The sequence below is a fragment of the Paramisgurnus dabryanus genome, chromosome 1 (assembly GCF_030506205.2).
Source record: "Paramisgurnus dabryanus chromosome 1, PD_genome_1.1, whole genome shotgun sequence".
NCBI classification, from domain to species: Eukaryota; Metazoa; Chordata; class Actinopteri; order Cypriniformes; family Cobitidae; genus Paramisgurnus; species Paramisgurnus dabryanus.
In genome coordinates, this window is record NC_133337.1 from 34022891 (window position 1) to 34047159 (window position 24269).

A 24269-nucleotide genomic window follows, 5' to 3' on the forward strand; every position below is an offset into this window, starting at 1 on the left:
GGCACCAGGATGGCATAACATTGGGGGGCATTTTTATCCCTTGGGGGGGGGGGGCTCCACACGATACCTTATTGTGTTTTTCTGCTCCTTTTCATATATTCTTTTTTTATTTATTATGGCTACTTATATTACTGCCTGTATTTCATTTGCGTAAAGCTTTATATCAAAGTATATGACTGAATGAAATCTGTCAAGTAAACTGGGGGGCACAAATTCTTTCTGGGGGGCATGCACCCCTTTGCCCCCCGTAGCGCCGGGCCTGAATACCAGTCATTTTTTGGCCTTGTGGGGATATTTTTTAGTCCTCATGAGGACGCAAGCTTATAAATCATATAGAATGATGTTGTTTTGAAAATCTAAAATAGCTGAAAGTTTTCTGTAAGGGTTATGTTTAGGGGTTTGGTTAGGGCGTGAGATGGTGCCAGTTTTATGGAATCTGGAGGGGGGGCAGTTTTTTTACCAAAAAGTTTAAGAACCAGTAGGTTAGGGGAAGGGATAAACATTTTGTACAGTATAAAATTCATTACGTCTATGGAATGTCCATAGATGTAATGTCCCTAAAAAATGAAAACCTGAGTGTGTGTGTGTGTATAAACAGTGTTTTAAAGCTCCTGGGTGTGTTTTGAGTTTCAAATACATTAACCAAAAAGTGGCTCCCAGTCCTGGAGCATTGTAAGTGTGTAAGCATATGTATTATTACAGATGTTTTCTCTTGTAAAGCTGAGCTTCCCAGAAGCTACAACACACAACAAAGCTAAGACGCAGTCTTCTGTATGCAAACACCTCAAGTACTGGAAGGGAACCTGAACGCTTCACATACACACACATATACACACACAGACACACACACACACACACACACACACACGCTTCAATGAAATAGGGGGATAGAATGAACAGAAGGTTTCTTTGTGAATGTGATTTAAGGAGAATGCAACTATGTTGATACACACCCTTACCTCTCCTCCACACACACACACACACACACACACACACACACACACACACACACACACACATACATACGCAGACACACACGCACACACTGATAACACTGTTCTTTGTTTTACACAATTTAATCATTCATCACAGTAAAACCGTTCTAAGTAGGTGTAATGTCACATGTTTCAAGTGTCAGGTAATTTGTACGTCCATAATTCAAGCATCACAATCAATGTTTAACACATGGCTACAGAGAGCAGCATTTCATACGAATGAGATTTCGCCACGGGTGGAGCTTCGCAGCACCACATGACCAACTTAAAAATCAAGCTTGTGCCATTATAAAACACGTATCTGTCATCCAAAAGTGGAGGATGAATGTGTTTTATGTGCATAATTGATACATGACTCACACGTAATCACATTCGAGCTGAATATGTATCGCTGACCTGGTCCTGTTGCTGTTTTGCCAGCTCCATTTGCTGGCGCTGCTTTTCGATCTGCGAAGCGGCCAGTTTCTTCTGCTCCTCATGGGCGGCCAATAGCTGCTCTCGGAGGCTGCTGAGCTGCGTAATCATTCCCATCAGCTGCCGCTCCTTGTCCGCCAGGCTATCCGGGGTGCCTGCAGGGGTTAAAGGGCACGGGTCAGAGTTCAAATGGCCGGTGGAGGAAGAAGTCTTGCGCCCAGATGTGCCCTGTTGCCGTGTTTACCTTGCCGCCGCTATACGTTTAGCGTGAGCTGACCTTTGACCCCGGCTAAGGCTAGAAACGCCCTTGACATACGAGCCGGCTCGGAGCAGACGGCAGGAGGGGAAGACTAAATCACTCGACAGGATGTTGTCGTACCGCGGTATTGCCCTAGACTACCACCAATCAAAGCTGTGCATGTGCGCTGAACTCCTAAAGCGCTCGAATGTCGAAATGAGCACATGTCTGTTAATAAGTTCATGTGTGTGCAATTGTGCGTCTGAGGTCGTATATCTATGATAAAAACACACACAGAAAGAGAGACACACGTCTGCGCCGCCCCACAATCCCCCATTGTTCTCTGCCCCTACCTTCAGAGGGGCCACATTCCTCACCAGAGAAAAACAGATGATGAAGAAAGCGAGAGAAAGAAAGGAGTCATAGCAGCTGACCTGACCTATTGCCCTAGTAGGAAGGTGAGACTGGGTTCCATTTGTAACCCCTTCACAACCGCACACACACAAACAAAGACTCAACAATGCACAAAAAGGCAACTGTCACAGACGGCCAGTTGGAAAAATAAACCTGCTTCTCCTTAACAGCTCCCAGACCGGGCATTCACGAGAGGGTGTGCAACCGAGCCGGCCCGGGAAAAGGGACGGCCTTGTGTGAAAAGTGACGAAAGGTTTGATCAAAGGGAGCTTTCTTTCTTTCCCGAGACTCTCGCTCATATTAGGAATGGGTCAGAATGCTTCAATATAGAAGCTGACATTTTTGTCCAACTAGTCATTGACTTTAAAATAAGCAGTTTTGTCCATCCCTAGATATCTGACATGTACTCTGTATGACATGAGGTAAATGAACTCCCGACACAATATACCTTAGGTGCCCTAAGACTAAAGTAGACAGGAGGCGTTTACACACACCTCATCAATCACAACCGAAGGCTTTTTACCTCGGCTACTGAAAGTTCAGCTTTGGATCAATAAGTGGTTTCCTCTCTTTCCAAACATCCTAAGGCTGCTTTTACTGCCCTGCCTCGTGTCACAAACCGCGGTAATTAACCAATTTGTAACAATGTAATACCTGTCAAGCAGCTCTCAGTGCTAATTAATGACTAGGCTTAAAAGATAAATCCCTAAAGCAGCACAGTACTGCGTTACATGAGAGAGCGAGAGAGCCTGAGGCTCTTATTTGTTCATTACCACTTCTTTCACCCTTTACTTTTCTTTTTAGTTTGTCTCTTTTGCTCTGTGATCATCCCTCACCCATGTGGTCAACACTGACTTCTCTTTACCGTACAATAGGTTAATATAGGTTAATAATGTGCATTAATGCCGGATACGGAACGGTTACGGTCATGAATGGTGATTGGTCAATATAGCATTCTAGGTAAAACGGGATTGGTACCAGTCATCTACAGTGTTCCTGTAGCTCATTTACCATAGCATTGAGTTACCATCTCAAGGGTTTTTCCCTCCTAGGACTTTTCCCCCAGGGTTTTTCTCCTAGGGGTTTTTGCAACCCCTGGGGAGTCTGCTGACATTGACTTAAAGGGATAGTTTGGCCAAAAATGATATTAAACCCATGATTTACTCACCCCCAAGCTGTCCGAGTTGCATATGTCCATCGTTTTTCAGACAAACACATTTTTGGATATTTTAGAAAATGTTTTAGATCTTTCAGTTGATTAAATGTAATGTTACGGGGTCCACGACCTTCAAGTCCAAAAAAAGTGCGTCCATCCTTCACAAAATAAATCCAGACGGCTCCAGGATAATAAACAAAGGTCTTCTGAGGGTAATCCGCGCGGTGTTGTTGTAGAAATATCCATATTTAAAACTTTATTAACGTAAATAAATACCTTCCGGTAGCACCGCCATCTTAGACTTAAGAGTATTAGCGTAGTGTACGCACTTTTCTTAGTGACGTATGACAAATTCGGAGGGCGGAGGCACAGAGCAGCAGCAGAGTAGCCTCCGTAGGCTGCGTAAGCTCTCATCCTGAATGCGGACGCGACTAAGATGGCGGCGCTACCGGAAGGTAGTTATTTTCGTTAATAAAGTTTTAAATATGGATATTTCTACAACAACACCGCGCGGATTACCCTCAGAAGACCTTTGTTTATCATCCTGGAGCCGTTATTTTGTAAAGGATGGACGCACTTTTTTTTGGACTTGAAGGTCGTGGACCCCGTAACATTACATATAATCAACTGAAAGATCTAAAACATTTTCTAAAATATCCGAAAATGTGTTTGTCTGAAAAACGATGGACATATGCAACTCGGACAGCTTGGGGGTGAGTAAATCATGGGTTTAATATCATTTTTGGCCGAACTATCCCTTTAACTTAGCACCCTCTTATATATGTAACATTATTACTACACTAGCTAGTACGGTTTAATCTTAGCCGCTGTATTCTGCTGCTTATGTTTACGATTTTTCTGTGTTTTCTCCTGGATCTTTTAATGTAAAGCTGCTCTGAAACAATTAAAGAATTTGCGAAAAGCTCCTATATAAACACAATTTAATTGAATTTTGAATTTTGAACCCAGGGAACCGACATACTGGCAAAATGTATGTACTGGCTTGTAATGCACTGTAAGTCACTTTGGATAAAAGCAAAATGTATCACTATGCGACAGCCACAGAAACCAAATATTAGCTCTGATTGGTTAGTTCTTTGAAGTTGGCAAATTTTTCGTGAATTGTCAGGCCACATATTTCACTTAAAGGTGCATTGTGGGACTTTAAAAAGGAATCTTTTGACAGAAATACAATATAATATACCTAACTATATTATGAGGTGGTGTATAAAGACCCTACAAAATGAACTGTGTTGTTTTTATTACCTTAGAATGAGCAACACCACGGCTCCCCATACACAGAAGTTGCCATTTCACGCTGCCATGTTTTTAAGGTAGCCTTAAACGGACAAACTTCTATATAGATCACGTTTTGTTACTACCATGATGCTGTGTTTGTCCTGTGGTGGCTACAGTAGCTTCACTATGCGTTTCGAAAGGGAGGGGTGAGCTGTGGACCGTTAGTTGCAATTTACAGTCTCACCGTTAGATGGCGCTAAACGTCCCACATTGCACATTTTATTTAAAACTGCTTCACTTGCTTACGTTTATGCATTTAATTTTGATCGAAAAGCATGCACACACACACACACATAAAGACACACACTGTGAGGGGACAGCATCGAGGACCCTTTCCAAACGCTAGTCATCATCGGTAGTCATGGCGGGGGACGCACTCTTTCTGAAATGTCATCACAGTGGGGTTACCGCGCCAATGGCTTGATCAATGACGTTCCCATTTCTGCTCCAGGAGTGTGAACAAGCTACGTTTGATTAAAAATTCCTGAGCCGCTTAATGAAGAACATTTACGCCGGAGTTAGCCTCGCGAACGCTGCGCTAGTTAGAGGAAGGCAAACGGAGGCTTGTTAAAGCGTGTTCTCGCTACGGATGAGTGACCTAACAGGATGTATCATTAACCGCGCTAACGTGAGAGAAGCTGTTGCATGGCGAGTCATCCTCAGCAGATCATTAACCGGGTCTGGCAAAGAGCTTAGCACTTGGACAATTAGCATAACTGACAAAACACTTGAAGGTGTCCAGAGTGACATTTGATACGTGAATTGTAGCGTATAACTATAATTACGGTTTTACTTTGAAACTCAATTTGTAAAATCACCTTTTTACCTTGATCGCAACAGCGAATGTTAAAAAAATGGTGAAACGGATAAAACAACGATCAAATACAAACACTCATACAGTTAGAGGTCACAGGAAGTGTCTGGTTTTACCTTTGATCTCTCCAAAGTTGCCAGAACCCATGGCTAATAGCTTATCCTTCCAGTCTTTAGACAACAACCTCTCAATGCTGGGGGCCTCTGGAGGGGGAGAGAGAGAGAGAGAGAGACAGAGAGAGAGAGAGAGAGAGAGAGAGAGAGAGAGAGAGAGAGAGAGAGAGAGAGAGAGAGAGAGAGAGAGAGAGTTACCACAGGCAGGCAACATCACAATATAGCTCATTTAAAGTCCATTTGCTGTAATAAAGGCCCGTCCCTCTAATGGCACCAACAGTAGGGCAGTAGGAATAGAGGATAGAGGGGGACATGGAGAGAGAGAGAGAGAGATACAGAGAAAGAGAGAAAGCGGCTTCCTCACCTGCTGTTAGCCAATCATTAGCCCTATGCTCCAGCTAACACAAAGAGGCTCTTAATGCACTGGGTACAATGGACACATTATCAAGGCAGTGCGCTTTGTTTTTCTAATACACCCCGCGGACCCTCTAACCCCTCCACCCCACACGCTAATTACTAACCTGCCAAGGACGGACGTCTCACACGAGAGAGAGAGAGGAAAATTACAACAACTCTCGACACCCCCTGTATTCCTCCTGTCTGCCTTTCTAACACACAAATGCACACAAACACGCACAAGGACCAGCCTCGCCATCACAACAATTAATGCCAATATGAAAGAAAATGAGAACAAAAGGTGTGTTGTGGTAAATGACTGGTCAGTGTATTAACAGGGTGAGAAATAAACTAACACAGACGCTGTATGCACAAATATAAACCACACACGCAATTGCCGATGACATGAGCTATTTTCTTTTTCTATTATTTCGTCTTATATACAGTACTGTCTGAGCACTGTTTACTTAACTGTCTGAGCACGGCCCTTGCAATGCCAAGGTTGTGGGTTTTAAAACCAAAGGAAGACATAAACTGGTATGTATGATTGCAACGTTGAATATAAGTCCTAATTATGACATCATCATCATGCAATTCACATTAGGCTTTACATTTCACATTCAACAAGAATCATGCTTGCATCTCCCTATGACCCACTCTGTCTTTCCCATTACCTTAATGTAACGCAAACTTGCATAGCACTCGCAACGTATAGGTTGTGGGTTTGATTCTGTGTAGCACATATATTGTGATTGCTTTGTTATTAAGTGTATGCCAAATGCAAAAAAGTAAATTTCCCAAAATACAGTACAATAAACACAAAAGCCTGTAAAAACACCAGGTGGCACCATTACCAATTCAGCTGGAGTTAAAAACACAGAGCAGTAACCTGCAACTTTGCGACTGATAGACTGTACAGGCCCCAGGTGGGCGGCACACGCACACATTCGCTTTCACACATACAGAACGCTTGCCAAATCCTATAAGCCTTGCCAAACGTCAACCAACGTCTCTTTAGTGGTCAAATTTCCTCATGCAATTTAAAGTTTGCCTCTCACGTACTTCCGCTTATCCTGTGTGTTCCCGGTCTCGCCTCTGGACTGCAATGGGACTTTAGTTGGACAGTTACAGGCACATGGGGGCTCCCGGTCGCTCACTTACCATTTAGCCAATCACCTTCGCTGCTGCTGTTTCCACTGACAGCTGTCTCACTGTCACCACAACAGGTGTTATTAGTCCCCAGCTCTCTCTCTCTCTCTCTCTATACCGGCATCGGTGAGTAACAATGACAGAGGCTTTTAAGCCCGAGAGCCCTGACAAGCGAAAGGTTTGAACAAATGGCCACACCATGGCTCCCCCTGCCCGCTCTCTCTCTCTCTGTCTCAGTATGTCACTCTCTCACTCTCTCCCACGGTAATATTTATTATTTTTATTTATTAACATGGCCGCTATCGTCCCCGCTGACAGCTCCTTCAATTTAACTATTAATAAAAATAGAAAGGCCTCTTTTGTGTGACAGCCCGCAGTGGGGATCCGCACAATCGTTCCCGGAAAATGGACGGAGCAAGATTCGGATACGCTGATGTATCCGACTTTTGTGACAGCACCCCTTTCCCGATTTCGTTCTTTTCATATACATTGGGAGGGAAATGACGTTGTGTTCTCCCTAATGTTGCTTTTTGTTTTCTAGCTTATAAAAGGCCATTTTTAAGTTTGTAGTTAAGACTATGTTTGTGTGTGGTGAACTGTGTTGGCAATTATTTCCTAACCCCGGGAAGTAAAACACATAAATAAATGAGATCTCTTCAAAAACAATTTTTTGTAATAAGCTGTGAGACTGAATAGAGAGCAAACTGAGACTGTAAAATCTCAGTGTAAAAAGTGAAAAGTTGGATAAACTTAACTTTAAAAAATTACTTTAGTTGGTAACACTTACAAATATAAGTTTTTACAACTGAAAAATGTACTTTAGGTGAAAATTTTTAATTAAATTAACCCCTTAAAATTTCTGAAAAAGGCAAAAAAATGCCTAAAAAGGACACAAATTGTACCTGCTGTGTTGATTGTATCTTAAAACGGTTTACATTTTTCGAATCATAAGAATTCCAGCTTTCCAAAGATATGTGAAATGTTTAGCTTTTTGTTTTTGAGTTGTTGTATTTGATGAAGTTTTCTGACAAATAATGCAGGGTCCCTCCCAAGGTTGAAAAAAATATTTTTTTTAGGGGTTACCAACTTTTCACTTTTGTTAGTATATGCTATCCACGTATATCTTTAACTTATATGCAATATAAATATAATAAACAATGTAATTGTCTAATTTGTATATTTTTATTTCTCTTTAAATAAAATGCTTAGAAAAAGTTTATACTTAAAAGTTTATATTAATAAAGTATTCCCAATCTGAGCAATATTCAAGTAAAAAAACATTTTTCTCAAGGCAACAAGCTAACCAGATTAAACATAACTTAATACAAACTAACAGCAGAACAAAACAATGTATTTATCTCCCAAACCACCAACCTGTATTATTAGTATTGCCAGTAAAAGTTGATAAGTAAGTTAGTGAGAGAAATAGAAAGGGCAGAAACTTTGGGAGGGTTCCTATTTAGTCTACTTCTAATACAGAAGCACAGCCTGTTTGCATTAATGTATGGGGTCTTGTTTGTGGCAGCTGGGTGGATCCCGTACTAAAATGCCCTTACGAGGTGGGGAGCACATTTTTGGTGGAACCAACAGTGTCTGAGGGGTACAGCAGAATGAGAACAGTGTGACTCTTGGAAAGACGCACAGGAAGGGTGTGTGTTTGAGCGAGTGTACTGTATGTGTGTGCCTGGATGTGTTTCAATTACACAGAGTGTGACTGAGAGAGTTTTTAATGGGAGTAAGAGTTTGGATAGGGAACATAATCAACTAGTCTGTGGGTTGTGTAAAATTACCAGTCAAAAAAAAAATTAAGGGGGCACTACAAACTAATCAAACATGTTTTCAAGAGGGTGTTCACACAGGTCGCATTCTTGTGATCAAAAACATTTTTTTTATTTGCCAACTACTTTAGCTTGACACAACTGAATGTAATGCTAAAGGTGCAAGACGCTTAAAATAGAGCAAGACGTGATGCCATGACTAAAGCATAATTAAAAATGCTGCCCAACTTTTCAATACAGTAACAAAGGCAGATTTGTAACAAATAGACTTAACTTATATTATATTTATGGCCTCCAACTATATCATATTCTGCAAATAAAATAAACGTTTATAACAGCAGGTGATCTGACAGTAATGCTCTTGAAGTTTATTGCTGAAGGTGGTGGGTTTGTTACACAAGTGGGCTTTTGATGGTTATAGTGGCGTTTCTTTAAAGAGGATTCTCAAAAGTCTAAAAGCATACTTAAATCCTCTCTGAGGGCACACTCACACTATCCAAACCAAACTGCGCCCGAGCGTGTTTGTCCTCAAAGCCTGGTTCGTTAAACAAGTGTGATAGCTCCAAACCGTGCCTTAATCACGCCTTGGCCGGCTTGCAAAGGTGTGCTCGGGCGCAGTTTACTTAGACTCAGGGTGTGGAACGCGCAGTTTGATCACGGTTCAGAAAGAGAGACATCAATTGTGTGACCACTCACCTTCATCTGCCTTAATAAAAACCTTCTGATGCACGCAGCAGTGATACATGAATATCGGAGTGTAAAAGCACACTAAAATCCTCTCTGAGGGCGCACTCACACTATCCAAAACAAACTGCGCCCGGCCACGTTTATTCCTCAAAGCCTGGTTTGTTTGACTAGCGTAAACGCTTCAAACCATGCCTTAACCAGGCCCTGGCCGGCTTGCAGAGGTGGGCTCGGGCGCAGTTCACTTAGGCTTGGAACGCGTAGTGTGATTGTGTCTCAAAAGGAGAGATGTAAAATGCGCGACCACTCACCTTCATCTTCCTTCGCTAAAACCTTCTGATGCATGCAGCATTAATACGTGAATATCTGAGCTGCACAAGCATTAGATCGACTAAGCAATATGATGAGGCATGAGAGGGCTGTGTGTCAACGTGCCCCAAACAACTCAAAATAAAAAAACACAGACTTAACATTACAATGTGCTCCAGTGTTAAGAGAGCGCTTTTTCTTCAAAACAATTGCATCAAAAAACAGAAAACGTGCCTGGGTTTAGATGGGTCAAAGTACAGTGAGTGCGTGCTTCTGGGGGAGTAGTGATGACAATCACGCTCGGGCACAGTTCAGTTGGGTTTGGTATAATATGAGTGCGCCCTGAGACGTTGTGTCTTTTCATTTCTTTCATTCTCGGGTGGCAGACCACCATAGCTCAACCTGAGGACCACCTAACAGACTAAATTGCCTTTGGGCATCCCGTGCTTTTTGCCAGCGAATTAATGTTAACATAGTTCATAAGTATGGATTAATCGACAATTAATTACATTTTTGTGTTTTCAATTATATTTACTTTGCTCAATATTAAGAAACACAGTTGGAGGACTATCACTTTAAAAAACACCAAAAAAATGTCAGGTGAAACCAGAATGACACAGTATGAAATGGGGAAAAACAAGTTTACAGAAACCTAACTAGTATGATGCAACTCTAGTGACTAGAACAAAATCTGAAGCTCCCCAATGCATGCTTGTCCATACCACAGGCCTACATATAAGATCACAAGCTCACCACACCATACCAGCCTATTCCAGCGTGGGAGAGCCGAAGTAAATCTGACAATAATAGGTGAATTATGGGGAATTATTAAGGTTCATTGGCTCCAGTGGACTCCAGCAGCTGGGCAAAACCAGAGCCAAGATGTCCAGCCACCTGGCCGAAAGACTGAAGGAACCTCTCAAGATCTGCCACCACTGAGCGCACTTTCATTCTTTATGCACCACATCTCAAAGCCGTCTGGGCTCCCAACTTCAAAAACAATTTCATTACTCTCTTTTTCTCTTTGCTTTGCCATCACGATGCTATTTTTTTTGTCTGAGTCAGCCCGACTGGCCAGCTCCATTTTTCCAATTATCTCATATTTGCAAAGCCAATGAGATGTTTTGTTCGGAAAAGAAAGAGGGGGTGGTGGAGGTTTTTGGAGGAGTACAGAAAAGTAGTGGGAATGAGACAAGGAGAAAGAGAACGAGCCAGGCCCTCTGTGGACAACAAAAGGGCCAGTGTCCCAGCGCCAGCTCCGCGAGGGTGGGGAGGGCTCACAGGAAAGGCCCTGGCTCAGGCCCGGCCCAGCACGCAGCACCAGAACAGGCTCCACATTGACTGCTTTTGGCAGAGAGCGACAAACTGCAGCAGCTCCCAGTCGCCACAGAGGTCAGAATTCAATAACCAATTATACAAGCACCCAGTCAGTTTATCTAAGGTTGGACGGAAAGAAGTGTTACACACTTGAGTTCAACGTTGTGGATGTTTAATGTAAGACACACACACACAAACACACACATACATACACACATGGGACCAGAGCCCAGCTGCGTTCTTAGATCTTCAACATGAAACCAGTACTTAATTATTGCCTTTGTGCCTCAAACACAGTAATCTATTAATGCAGGAGTAATTTAGGACATCCAAGTTCATGAGAGTTTAAAAAGCGAATATTCGCTCGGTAAACTCCGCTGCCGAATTCCCAGTGAATGAAAAGATGATCATAATCGCTCTTGATGATCAATTTATGTACGCCGTGTTGTTTGCTCACAGGCCGCGTTGAAAATTCTTTCTAAAGGAGGTTCAAACGGTGGCGGTCGACACGTTTTTTTTTCTCCTGGAGCGCCGGAGACACTGCGGGACTGTGAGTTTAGAAACAAGCAAAAAAAAAAAAACATCGGACCAAATCTCTCATCAAAAGCCGCCATTCAAGCTAAAAGTCCCAATTATGTGCGGTGATGAAGGAAAAGGCAACGCTTAGCAACACTCTGAACAAACATTCAACACACACAGAGAATATCGCCTTTCTTCTTTTTCCTCACGTCAACGAGACACAACCCAAAAAAAGAGAGAAAAACCTAGTGGAACAGAGAGCGATAAGAGACGGTGGATGTTAAAGGTCGGGACGTTAAACTCCCTTGACGTTTGAGAGCCGTCTCCGGGGCGACTGGCGCAATTTTCTAAAACAAAATCAAAAAAGAGAAAAAATAATAGAAAAAATGACATCATGGGTAAACTACGAATAATTCTTTCTTTTATAAATTCATCACAGTTAAAAATATTGGCCGTCATTATGAAGCACGAGCAGAACCAGATACGTAAATCATTCCTAATAATACTCTTAAGGAAATTGTCACGTTAAATTGAATCTGACAATGTAGCTTTACAAACATTTATGCTGGAATTTGTACTGGTAAAAATGAGTTCAACTTAAATTAAGTCAAACAATTTCAACTTGTTTTTATAAGTTGTCAACTTATCACAAGTCAGTGTTTTAACTTCATGCTGAATTTATTTTTACAGTGTGCTTGTTTTTTTTTCAAAATAATGCCTGTTGTATTTTATCAAAAGTTTTGGAATAGTGAAATAAAGTAACTTTATTTATCGCTATTTATTTATTATTAGAAATGTTATGCAGAAGAAGTCCAACAATTAAAGTGTTCTCACCTTTATGTTGTTTTAAACCTGTATGAGTTTCTTTTTTCTGTTTAACACAAAAGAAGATATTTTGATAAATACAAAGTTGATGGTACCCATTGACTTCCATAGTAGAAAAAGCAAATACTATGGAAGTCAATGGGTACAGTCGACTGTGTGCATACTGTACCATCATTTAAAAGATCTCTTTTGCAGTAAAGAAACTAGTTTAAAAGGTTTAAAACAACATAAAGTTGATTAATTAAGTTTAATTTTGGGGTAATCCGTCCCTCTACGATCTTATCTTCAATGTGATGATGATAAATTAATTTCACATAAATTAATAAAGAATAATTTCCATCTAAAGTTGCGAGGTGAGATTTTAAATTGAAAAAGTCATTTATCTCTGACGGATTTGTGCCCTTCACATATCTGCAATCCTTCTCTGACAGATGGTGTTGTGGGTGCTTATGTCCAATTTGATTTGAACCAAAACTCCCGCCAAATTTATTCTGGCACCTCTTGCACGGTGCCAAATTTACACTGCCAGATTGAAATAACTGCGTGGAGGGCATGACATTGCGAAGAAGAATGTGAGCAAAACCATCACGACGTGTGAGAAAGTCTGAGAAAATTAAGACGTTCTCTGAGGACGTCCAAGGCTTCAGAACTGGCGGGCGTACATCTGAATATCAGCTGCGCACACACGGATGCAAATGTATGCAAAAAAACAACATACACGTACAAATTAAATTAGATGCACACACACATTAAGAAAAGAAGCATTTTTATAGTCGATATGTAGCTTGTTGTTAAGTTTAGCTTAAAAAAGTACCATGCTCGTCTCTTAACTCTTCTTTGTCAGAAGATTGATATACACTATTGACAGACAGCAGTATAATGATAATGTTTCTGCGACATTAACAATGCATCAAGTTGTGCGCTAAGTACAGATTTTCAAAACTGACCTGCCGGTGGGTCAACTGTTTATTTTTCCAAAAAAATTCTCAAAACTGTCTGCAGTACTTGGGAAATGATCAGTAAGCCGCACATACTTTCATTCTGACACTCTTGGGTGCTTATTTAACCATTAAAGTGCGTCACAATGTACATAATGCCATTGTATTAAATCCATCCAACTGGATATTCATAAAATTATTTCATTTTGCTGTCTGGAAAAAAAGAAAGTCATTGGAACAACATAAGGGTGTGAGTATGGATGTGGAAAATGAAATTAAACAGAAATTAAACTTCCATTGTATAATTTTTTCCTATGGAAGTGAATGGTGCCCCAGAATTGCTTGGTTACAAACATTGCTTAAAACATTTTCCTTTGTATTCAGCAAATATATATATATACATACAAATTTGTAACAACTTTTGGGTGCGTAAATGATGACAGGATTTAAATTTTTTGGTGAACTATCCCAGTACCTTGCAGCCTACTACACCCCAAATTGCTGCTCCATAAAGTACTTTTTCCCCATACATTCAACACAGGATATTTTACACTTGAGTCTGCTTATAACAGAATTTTTCAGATAAAGTTTTAATGTCAAACACTTTTATGCTTCCTAATACTAATGTTTATACCATTATAATCATGCATCATGCTTCTCTACCAAGAGATTCGGACCAGAACGTAATTTCACGGCTACCGCAGGAGTGTCAAAAGAAAGGGTTAATCTCGGCTCAGGGCTCCCCTCTCCCGCACGCACAATTCTCCTGTCAAAGGCATCCTGTTAAAGTAGGCCAGGGCATATTTGTGCTTCCTCCGTATGCACTATAATGGAAAATGACACTTTCAATCTGTCTCGTGGCAATAACCCTTCTTCTGTGCGTCTCGCGCGCAGCCCAGTCAGCAGAGAGCTGTCATAGCCCCGGGGCCCTGCCGCCACCCGCTTTCATTACATCACTTTAAAATGACAACAAAAGAACGCAACGTGTTCGTCCGAGTCTCTGATGCATTAACTGCGGGACAGCAGAAAAAGCCATGGACTGAGGCTTTTGCAAACTCGCCACCACACCGTAGACTTACATTGACAAGCATGATGAAAATAAAAAATAACTAACACAATAATATATATATATATATATATATATATATATAAAAATATATATATATATATATATATATATATATATATATATATATATATATATATATTCATATCATTTGTTGAAGTACATAGCAGAGGCCGCGGGTGTCATTTAAAATCACAATTGCTGTTTGTCACGTTGAAGTGTGCTGTTGCTTTAAGAAGACAGCTGTCAAGGGCCTGTCACACGCACGACCAGACATCTCTAACATCATAATGCTGCTTTACATTTTGGAAGCATATTAAAAAAAACAACACTTACACGCACACAAGACTGTCTCCGTTTTAACCTCTTGTCATAACAAACTGCCCCTGGCAGCTGAATACAGTTATTACCCTTATTATAATACGCTTCCTCACATTCAACTGCCAATTTCATATTGTTTTTCATTTTTGTGTTTCTGTGCTATTCATGGTCGCCCCTGTGTTGTTCATCAGGGCATTGACATGCGTAAGTGTTCTGCTTTTGCCAACTATATGTTTAGAATGCAGTTAAAGGTGCAATGTGTAACTTTACGAAAGGACAGAAATGCTATATAAAATACATAACTATATTATCTGTGGTTTATAAACACCTTACGTAATTAAATCTATTGGTTTTTATTACATTAGAATGAGGCGTTTTTATCTACATAAACCATGGGTCTCTTTACATGGAAGTCGCCGTCATGTTTCTACAGTAGCCCTTAATGGACAAACTGTCCCTGTGTTTTCTCAAACGACAACATGTTTTTCCTATGGCAGCTTATCGTAGCTTATCATTGCATTTCGAAATTGGGGTTGGTTGCAATTCGTAATCTCACCACTAGATGCAGCTAAAAAATCCAAACTGTACCTTTAAGTCAAACCAAGCAATTTTGCATTTAAAGGAAAACACCACAGTTTTTCAATATTTTACTATGTTTTTACCTCAACTTAGACAAACTAATACATACCTATCTTTTTTCAATGCGTGCACTTTTAATTTTTGTACAGCACCTTGTGAATGTGTTAGCATTTATCCTAGCCCCATTCATTCCTATGGCTCCAAACAGGGATGAATTTTGAAGCCACCAAACACTTCCATGTTTTCCCTATTTAAAAATGAGTAGTTACACGAGTGGCACAAAATAAAAACTTTTGTTTGGAGCCATAGGAATGAATGGGGCTAGGCTAAATGCTAACACATTTAAAAAGCGCTGTACAAAGATTAAAAGTGCACGCACTGAAAAAAGATAGGTATGTATTAATTCATCAGTGGAGGTAAGAACATAGTAAAATATTGAAAAGTGGTGGTGTTTTCCTTTAACCTTCAATTATTATTTATTACGAAATGGCACATTAGAGTCATTCTTTGCGAATCAGAGACCATAGTTGTGATGAATTTTTAATTAAATTAATTATTTTTGCATAGAAAAAGTGCTTTAGGTTTAACTAAATTTACATTTGGGCATTTAGCACGCTTTATCCAAAGCGACTTACAAAAGCGAGGAAAACAGTAAAGCGAATTGTTGTAGGAAAGCGATAACATGAGAACTGCCCTACAAAGTCACTTTCAGCTTACAAAGTTTTGCCAATCTTTATTTATTTAAATTTTGTTGTACATGTCTCTTTAACTCAACACATTACAATTCAGACTACAAGCTCATATTTTGTGTAATACATGATTTCTTTTAGTGCCGATGCAGATACATCAATAAGTAAAAAGACACTGAACAATGGTTCGAACTGTAAGACACAAAAGCTAAAAATGTTTGCGAGACATGTTTTTCCCAAAACGTACACATCACCACACACACACACACACGCGCGCACACACACACACACACATACACAGACACGCATGATTTAGTCATTGCTGTTGTCTCCGAGTGCCCGGGGCGGTTAAAATGCCCTCCCTGTAAGAATGGTTGGTATTGTGTGGGCTCCATTGCTCCCAGATACGGGTAACCATGTGAGAGCCATTAAGTGATTGTTAACAGCTCTTAAGAAGCAGCCTATGCCTGGCAAACCAGTCAGACCCCAGCACATCTCAACTATGTTCCTTCTTTCTCTTCATCCACAGGACAGGAAGAGGGAACGAGGGGGTGGGGCGATAAATCCACATGCTTTCAAGTTAAAGCTTAGATTTCTCGATAAGGTTGGTCATGGGAATAACTACGCTCCTATGAGCTATATTGCATTTCCATTGGTTGGTCATTTGCAGGGGTACGAGACGGCACAACAGTGACCCATTTCTTTTCTCCATTCTTAAAATTGTTTGTTTAAACTCTTCTGCTGCTCCATATGGTGTACTTATAATAACGTTAACATAATAAATGCACTGGAACGCAGTGCTTTATAGGTTCGCTAATATAGTTAACCAGCTAAAAATATTGAACACTCACACACAGTTGGAAGGGGCAAAACGTAATTAGGCATACACCAAAAAAAGATCCTTTTAAACACTGTTAAAATACAAATGATTAAAAACTATTACTATTGTAATTTTTCTGAAAACCCAGCTGAAGTCATTTAGTTTTTTTTCTACATAAAATCATCCTACATAACGTAAAGTCCATTCTGTGAAAATAGAACCTTGACATCTTTAATATTGACCAAGTATTCACGTCAAAGTTTGTATGATGTAAGTGTGAATGACACTTAGGGTGTTTTCACATATAGTTCATTTTAAAAGAACCAAACCCAGTTCACTTAAAGTGAACCAGAAAAGGAACTAGCCGAAAGTGACCTCAGTCCTTTTGGTGTTTACATCACAACTTCATAGAACTCAGACACCGGCTTTCTGTCCAGTAGTTGATTTTGATGTCAAAACAACACGCGAAGCAGGCCGGGACGTCATTGCTTTCACATGTCAAAAAGAAGTCAAAAGAACCCAAAAGCGAACCAAAGTCAGACCACGTCCGGATGTGGCCTGGGTACGGTTTACATTTGTGTCCTTTTAGTGGGTCTGAGATCACTTGGCTTCTTCACATAAACCCCACTCACACAGCACTTTCGTACCAAACAAAAATTTCCGTAAAATTGGCAGAGAGGCTTCTGTGTAAACGCAAACGCGTCCTGTAAAATGACCTGGGATCACTCCCGTAACATACACGGAAAGCATTCTTTGTGAACAAGACGCAGAAACAATGCCGTAATCTACCAAAAATCAACCAATTCCGGACACATTTTCCGTGTATTTTCCGTAATCTCTGTGTGAAAGGGCTAATATACACACTGCACTGCTCCGAGAGTGTTTGGAGGGCTCAAACGAAGTAGGTGTGAAAACACACTTAATGTACAACATAACTTTTTGATCGGCTTTGATGAAGTTCAAATGCAATGAGTGTGTTGCGGGAAAAAATCCTTGATCTTGCAACACGTTTTCTTAAAAAATGCAATGAATATGCGTGATATTTATGCAATCATATGCAATGAAATTGCGCAAACTTGCAAAAACTGTTTGCAGCTTTTCATTGATCTTCATGTCGCGTAAATACGTCACTTCATAACGTTCCCATGGCAACAGGGGACATGGCTGCGCTTGTGTGAACATTTTTGCTACAAAAATGCGGGGATTATAAAATATTTTGCGCGCAGAAATATGCAATTTATGCAGCGAAAGTGCGGTGTATATTAAAAAATGCGGCCACTGCATAAATATGCCTACAGAGTTTTTGGCTAATATTTAGTTGACATACCTTATAGACGGTTTCAGCAGTAAAAACATAAACAAGCGGCTGTCGCGGTCTGCTCGTAACTTCAGGTAAACTCCACTAATAATAAATAACCACAAAGTACTTTAAACGTAGTTTATTTATATAACAAGCAAAAAAACAACACAAAGATTACCTAGGAAACCAAAACATTTGATATTTTCGATGAGGCATTTGTTCAAGAGATCAGCTTAGTCAGACCATTAAAAAAACGAAACCGGAAGTAAAGTTCGGATCCAGACGTGTATCACGTGCGTCCAATGAAACCGTCTATAAACAAATTGAAATTATTTAACCCTATCTGTAAAGTTCAAGTAAATCAAAAAGTTGTGTTCATATGATTTGTTATTTTTTAAAGGATGGGACTACAAATCAAAAACAGCTATAATGTTATAAATACTAGATTGTCAGTGTGCTAAAGATGTGTGTGGAGTTTTATCTGATGTGTGGAAACAATAGCGAAGTGGGGGATAAATCCACAGCCTTCTATTTGTGTGCACAAAGGGGTCCAAAGTCCCTGAAACGTCACAAGTCTGTAAGCAAATATACCAAACACATGACAAAGCATACATTGTATTGTGCAAGAGCCTTCACTTGTGTTCCTCTTTCTCTCTACTGTATCTCTCTCCCCTGCAAAGGTGAGAACAGCCATACCGGGATATTACCACGAGGGCCTGGACCTCAGAAAGACACGTCATCCTTTAAAAACCCAGAAAGCTGTCACATTTTGGCTGGAGCGCCAAATTGAGCTAATGAATGGTATATTTTTTCACACACCTCAACCTTTTTTTTTTTAAATTAATATATAAAATAAGACACGGCAAAACTATGCAGTTGAAGCTCCTTCGAATCAACCATTTATCATCTACCAGTAATTAACCCACTGTGTTTTTTGGTGCTCTTGGCATTTGAAAGAAGTAAACAGATATTTAAACGTGCGAGAAAGATTTGCCAGAATGTGTAACCCGTATCTAACTGACGGGCGTGTGAATCCGGATGAAAGGAGGTTGAATGAGATCCAAATGAATGACAGGAACAACACGCTCTAAAACAGAGGAGGTGAAGAGAAGTGAGGATGAGGAGTTTTTTTTACAAACAGACAAAATTAGGATATTTGCAGGGGAAAATGAAGAATACAGGGCGGCACATAAAGTTAGTTCCCTACAGTAAGGAGTTAAAAGGCAAAAACTATGAATAAAGTGATTTATATATGTAATAATTATCTATGCATGGGTCTGTGATAGTCTCAAGTCCACGTTGTGTCCTTATTTAGATAAATGCGTGCATGTGTCTATGCACAGTGAGAGACCCAGTTCGGATTTATTGAACTGTGTGAAATTATCAAGGTCAAATGATGTACATCACATGCCCTATTACACAGCTAGATAAAAACCTCATCATGGACAAATCACTTATAGATGTAAACTAAACACTGCTGAATTTAGAGGATCGATACATTTCTTCATTTCCAATATCATGAATAATATTTGAGCATTGATTTCATTTTACTTTGGACTATGCGCCCAGATGCCTCTTTTGTGATGTGTTTGTGATGCGTAGATCGCTTTGTGCCGATGACAATGGGCTGGGGAACAGACGGTGCGAGCGTGTGCATGTCATCGGCGACTTCCGTAGACTGGCGGAGTGTGTCAGATCCAGCCCAAAATGACTAGCAGCTGGGGGTGACAGTTGTTTTAACAGCTGAGCTGACAGGATTAATTCAAATGCACTGAAATCAAAAAGTGGAGAACACCTGTTCAGACTTCCAGCAGTCCCCCATCCAGGCAGGGGATCAGGCTCGGGCGCGCAGCCAGGCTAGAGATCTCTCAAGTGCGCTGGGTGCTCCGGCGCTGTGGGACCGGAGGATGAAGGGAGGGGTCAAAAAATAAAACGAAATTATACAGTGGTGAGAGAGAGAAAGATGAGGGAAAGATTTAGATACGCCTTGCTTGTTTTCAAACATCTGGCTTGAATAAAGGGTCTATTTTCTGGCAGGCCGAAGGGTGCTGACCTAGGGCTGCTCAGTGGAGACAGATTGCTTGGTTTCAAAGCGAGCTGCCTGACCGCAGGACAGCCAGGGTTAATTCTGAGCTTCCCCCCGTGTTCAAAGACCCTGACGGAGTTTCATTCAAGATTGTTGTGCGGACAAGCTTGTGTCCGCTAACATTCTCCAATCCCGTATGCCGAAAAGCAGGAAGTGGTGAGGTTGAATGAAGTGAGTGTGTATATGAAGTATGCGTAGAGCGTCATTTATGACATTTTTTGTATTTACAGTACACAAGCCTTAGATTTAAGTCACATACTTAGATTGTTCATGCATGCAGTGCCAAAACATGAATGTATGTTTAGTCTAGGGACAAGTTATGTTTTAAAACACAATGCGACATTGGGTTTTGAGTCAACTCGACGTTACAGCTTCACATTAGACCGACATTGGGTTTTGATGTCAACCCAATGTTACATCCGGATGTCGGGACAACATTGGGTTTTGACGTAATCTCTTCGTTACAGCTTGATGTCAGGCCAACGTTTGGTTTTAACGTCAACCTGATGTTACAGCTTGACATCAGGTCGATGTTGGGTTTTGATGTCATTTCGATGTTACAGCTTGACGTTAGGGAGACGTTGGGTTTTGACATCAACCAGATGTTACAGCTTGACATCAGGTCAATGTTGGGTTTTATCCGGACGTTGGGACAACATTGGGTTTTGATGTTGGGACAACATTGGGTTTTGACGTTGGGACAACATTGGGTTTTGACGTAATCTCAACGTTACAGGTTGACGTTAGGCCAACGTTGAGTTTTTACGTCATCACTACGTTACAGCTTGACGTCACGCCGATGTTTGGTTTTGACTTCAACCTGATGGTACAGCTTGACATCAGGTTAATGTTGGGTTTTATCCGGACGTTGGGACAACATTGGGTTTTGACATAAGCTCAATGTTACAGCTTGACATTAGGCCAACGTTGAGTTTTTACATCATCGCTACATTACAGCTTGAAGTCACGCCGACGTTTGGTTTTGACGTCAACCCGATGTTACAGCTTGACATCAGGTTAATGTTGGGTTTTGATGTCATTTCGATGTTACAGCTTGACGTTAGGGCGACGTTGGGTTTTGACGTCAACCCGATGTTACAGCTTGATTTCAGGTCGATGTTGGGTTTTATCAGGACGTTGGGACAACATTGGGTTTTGACATTGGGAGAACATTGGGTTTTGACATCATCTCAACGTTACAGCTTAACGATAGGCCGACGTTGAGTTTTTACGTCATCTCTACGTTAGAGCTTGATATCACGCCGACGTTTGGTTTTGACGTCAACCCGATGTTACAGCTTGACATCAGGTCGATGTTGGGTTTTATCTGGACGTTGGGACAACATTGGGTTTTGACGTCAACTCAACGTTAGAGCTTGACGCCAGGGTGACGTCGGGTTTTTATGTCATCTTTACGTTATAGCTTGACGTCAGGCCGAAGTTGGGTTTTGACGTCAACCCGATGTTACAGCTTGATTTCAGGTCGATGTTGGGTTTTATCAGGGCGTTGGGACAACATTGGGTTTTGACATTGGGACAACATTGGGTTTTGACGTCATCTCTACGTTAGAGCTTGATATCACGCCAACGTTTGGTTTTGGCATCAACCCGATGTTACAGCTTGACATCAGGTCGATGTTGGGTTTTGACGTCATCTCGACGTTACAGCTTGACGTTAGGGACAAGTTGGGTTTTGAAGTCAACCCCGTGTTACAGCTTGACATCAGGTTGATGTTGGGTTTTATCTGGACGTTGGGACAACATTGGGTTTTGACGTCAACTCAACGTTAGAGCTTGACGTCAGGCCGACATTGGGTTTTGACATCAACCTGATGTTACAGCTTGACTTTAGGTCAAGGTTGGGTTTTGACGTCATCAGTACATTACAATTTGACATCAGACCGTTGTTTGGTTTTGACGTAAACGAGACCTTAGATCTGGATATCATCTGGATTTGACATCAACCGGACTTTACAGCTTGTCGTCAACCCAACGTTACAGCTTGACATCAGGTCGATGTTGGGTTTTATCCGGACGTTGGGACAACATTGGGTTTTGACGTCAACTCAACGTTAGAGCTTGACGTCAGGGTGATGTCGGGTTTTTATGTCATCTTTACGTTACAGCTTGACGTCAGGCCGACGTTGGGTTTTGACGTCAACCTGATGTTACAGCTTGATTTCAGGTCGATGTTGGGTTTTATCAGGTCGTTGGGACAACACTGGGTTTTGACATTGGGACAACATTGGGTTTTGACGTCATCTCAACCTTACAGCTTAACGATAGGCTGACGTTGAGTTTTTACGTCATCTCTACATTAGAGCTTGATATCACGCCAACGTTTGGTTTTGACGTCAACCCGATGTTACAGCTTGACATCAGGTCGATGTTGGGTTTTGACGTCATCTCGACGTTACAGCTTGATGTTAGGGAGAAGCTGGGTTTTGAAGTCAACCCGATGTTACAGCTTGACATCAGGTCGATGTTGGGTTTTATCTGGACGTTGGGACAACATTGGGTTTTGACGTCAACTCAACATTAGAGCTTGACGTCAGGCCGACATTGGGTTTTGACATCAACCTGATGTTACAGCTTGACTTTAGGTCGAGGTTGGGTTTTGACGTCATCAGGACATTACAATTTGACATCAGACCGTTGTTGGGTTTTGACGTAAACGAGACCTTAGATCTGGATATCATCTGGATTTGACGTCAACCGGACGTTACAGCTTGTCGTCAACCCAGCGTTACAGCTTGTCGTCAACCCAGCGTTACAGCTTGTCGTCATGCTGAAGTTGGGTTTTGACATCAACCCAATGTCACATCTGGACGTCAACCCACATTTATAGGCTTGCCATTTTGCTAACGTGATGCTAAGAATTGTGTGTACATTAGGCCTGGGTACATCCACAGTTTGCTCTGATCTGCTCCAACCCAAGCAAATACACTTAAATCTGCTATGTAATTTACTTTACATATCCCTTTTTAACCCTAATGAAACTCAACTGAGTTTGTCTGTGTATCTGCGTTTGTGTGTGTAGGTCTGAAAGGATTTGGCATTTAGATGGGAATTTAGTGGATATGAGGAAAAGATTTGTGACGTGCTGTGAGCCACGAGAAAGGCCTCTAACGCCACATCAAACCAGCCAACAACCCACTGACCCTCAATTACCCACAATGCAACAGCACGCCACAGTCGTGTGGCTAAACCAAACACGTTTGCCTGTTATAGCTATATTTCCTCTGGCCTTGATTCTCTTTGGTGATCCCACACGCAGTGCTTGTAATGCATGCGCTAGACTGCAAAAATCACATATTGTAGTTTGACAGTAACTATACTGTGTTAAAAAAGAAAAACAATGAAGTCTCTACCGTAGCGCAGGAAACTCTGGAAAGCTCTCCATCCGCTAAAACCTGATCAAAGAGACGAGAGAGAGTGATATTTTATAGAGCTTGTTCAGTTTTTAAAAGGCACAATGAATATTCATAGGATATTGTATTCCATTATTTAGCATTAGCTTCAAAAATGCCAACACACACAAAATAAAATTAGCATGTTAATAGATATGGGTGTGCTAGACAAATTAGCATAAGAATCACGCAACTGCTCAATGTCTGAGAGCTTTATGCATTTAACAACTAAACAAATGACGATGAACTTACTTTATTTACGTGAACAGATTATTTTATTATTTTTTGGGATGGGGAGTGTCTCTGTATTGAATGTGCATGCGTTCGCAGAGGTTCAAGATGTTTGACGAAACCGCCCTGCCACATTTTCTACACGTCTAAATCCGTAAGGAATATTCATATTATGCAATTCACAGGCACATCATTAAATCCAGCGAACTGCTAATATATGGATTCCTCATGTTCAGAGCCGTATTCAGCCATCACGGTTCAGACGCATTTCCAATTCATGCACGTCAATGACGGCTGTGTGCAACTGTCCAAATCTTGAGCCACAATGGTGTGGCCATGGAACAGTCAGCTTTATAATGGCCCTGCTATGGAGCCACAGCCTAATTCATGAACCTCCAGCTTTTGTGCC

The 24269-nt window shown here is 41.0% G+C and overlaps 1 protein-coding gene across 11 annotated transcripts in view; it reads right to left on the reverse strand.

The window, feature by feature from the left end:
* The window catches only part of sox5 (SRY-box transcription factor 5), a 291386-nt gene that overhangs the window by 41352 nt on the left and 225765 nt on the right, over positions 1 to 24269 (reverse strand). For 9 of the 11 annotated variants that reach the window (XM_065268644.2, XM_065268643.2, XM_065268647.2 and 6 more), the window contains 2 exons: positions 5447 to 5533; positions 1392 to 1564 (listed from right to left, as the gene is read on the reverse strand). In XM_065268644.2, the coding sequence (XP_065124716.1) occupies positions 1392 to 1564; positions 5447 to 5533 (260 nt within the window). The remainder of the gene's footprint in view (positions 1 to 1391; positions 1565 to 5446; positions 5534 to 24269) is intronic. The other 2 variants (XM_065268652.2, XM_065268651.2) reach the window with 1 other exon arrangement.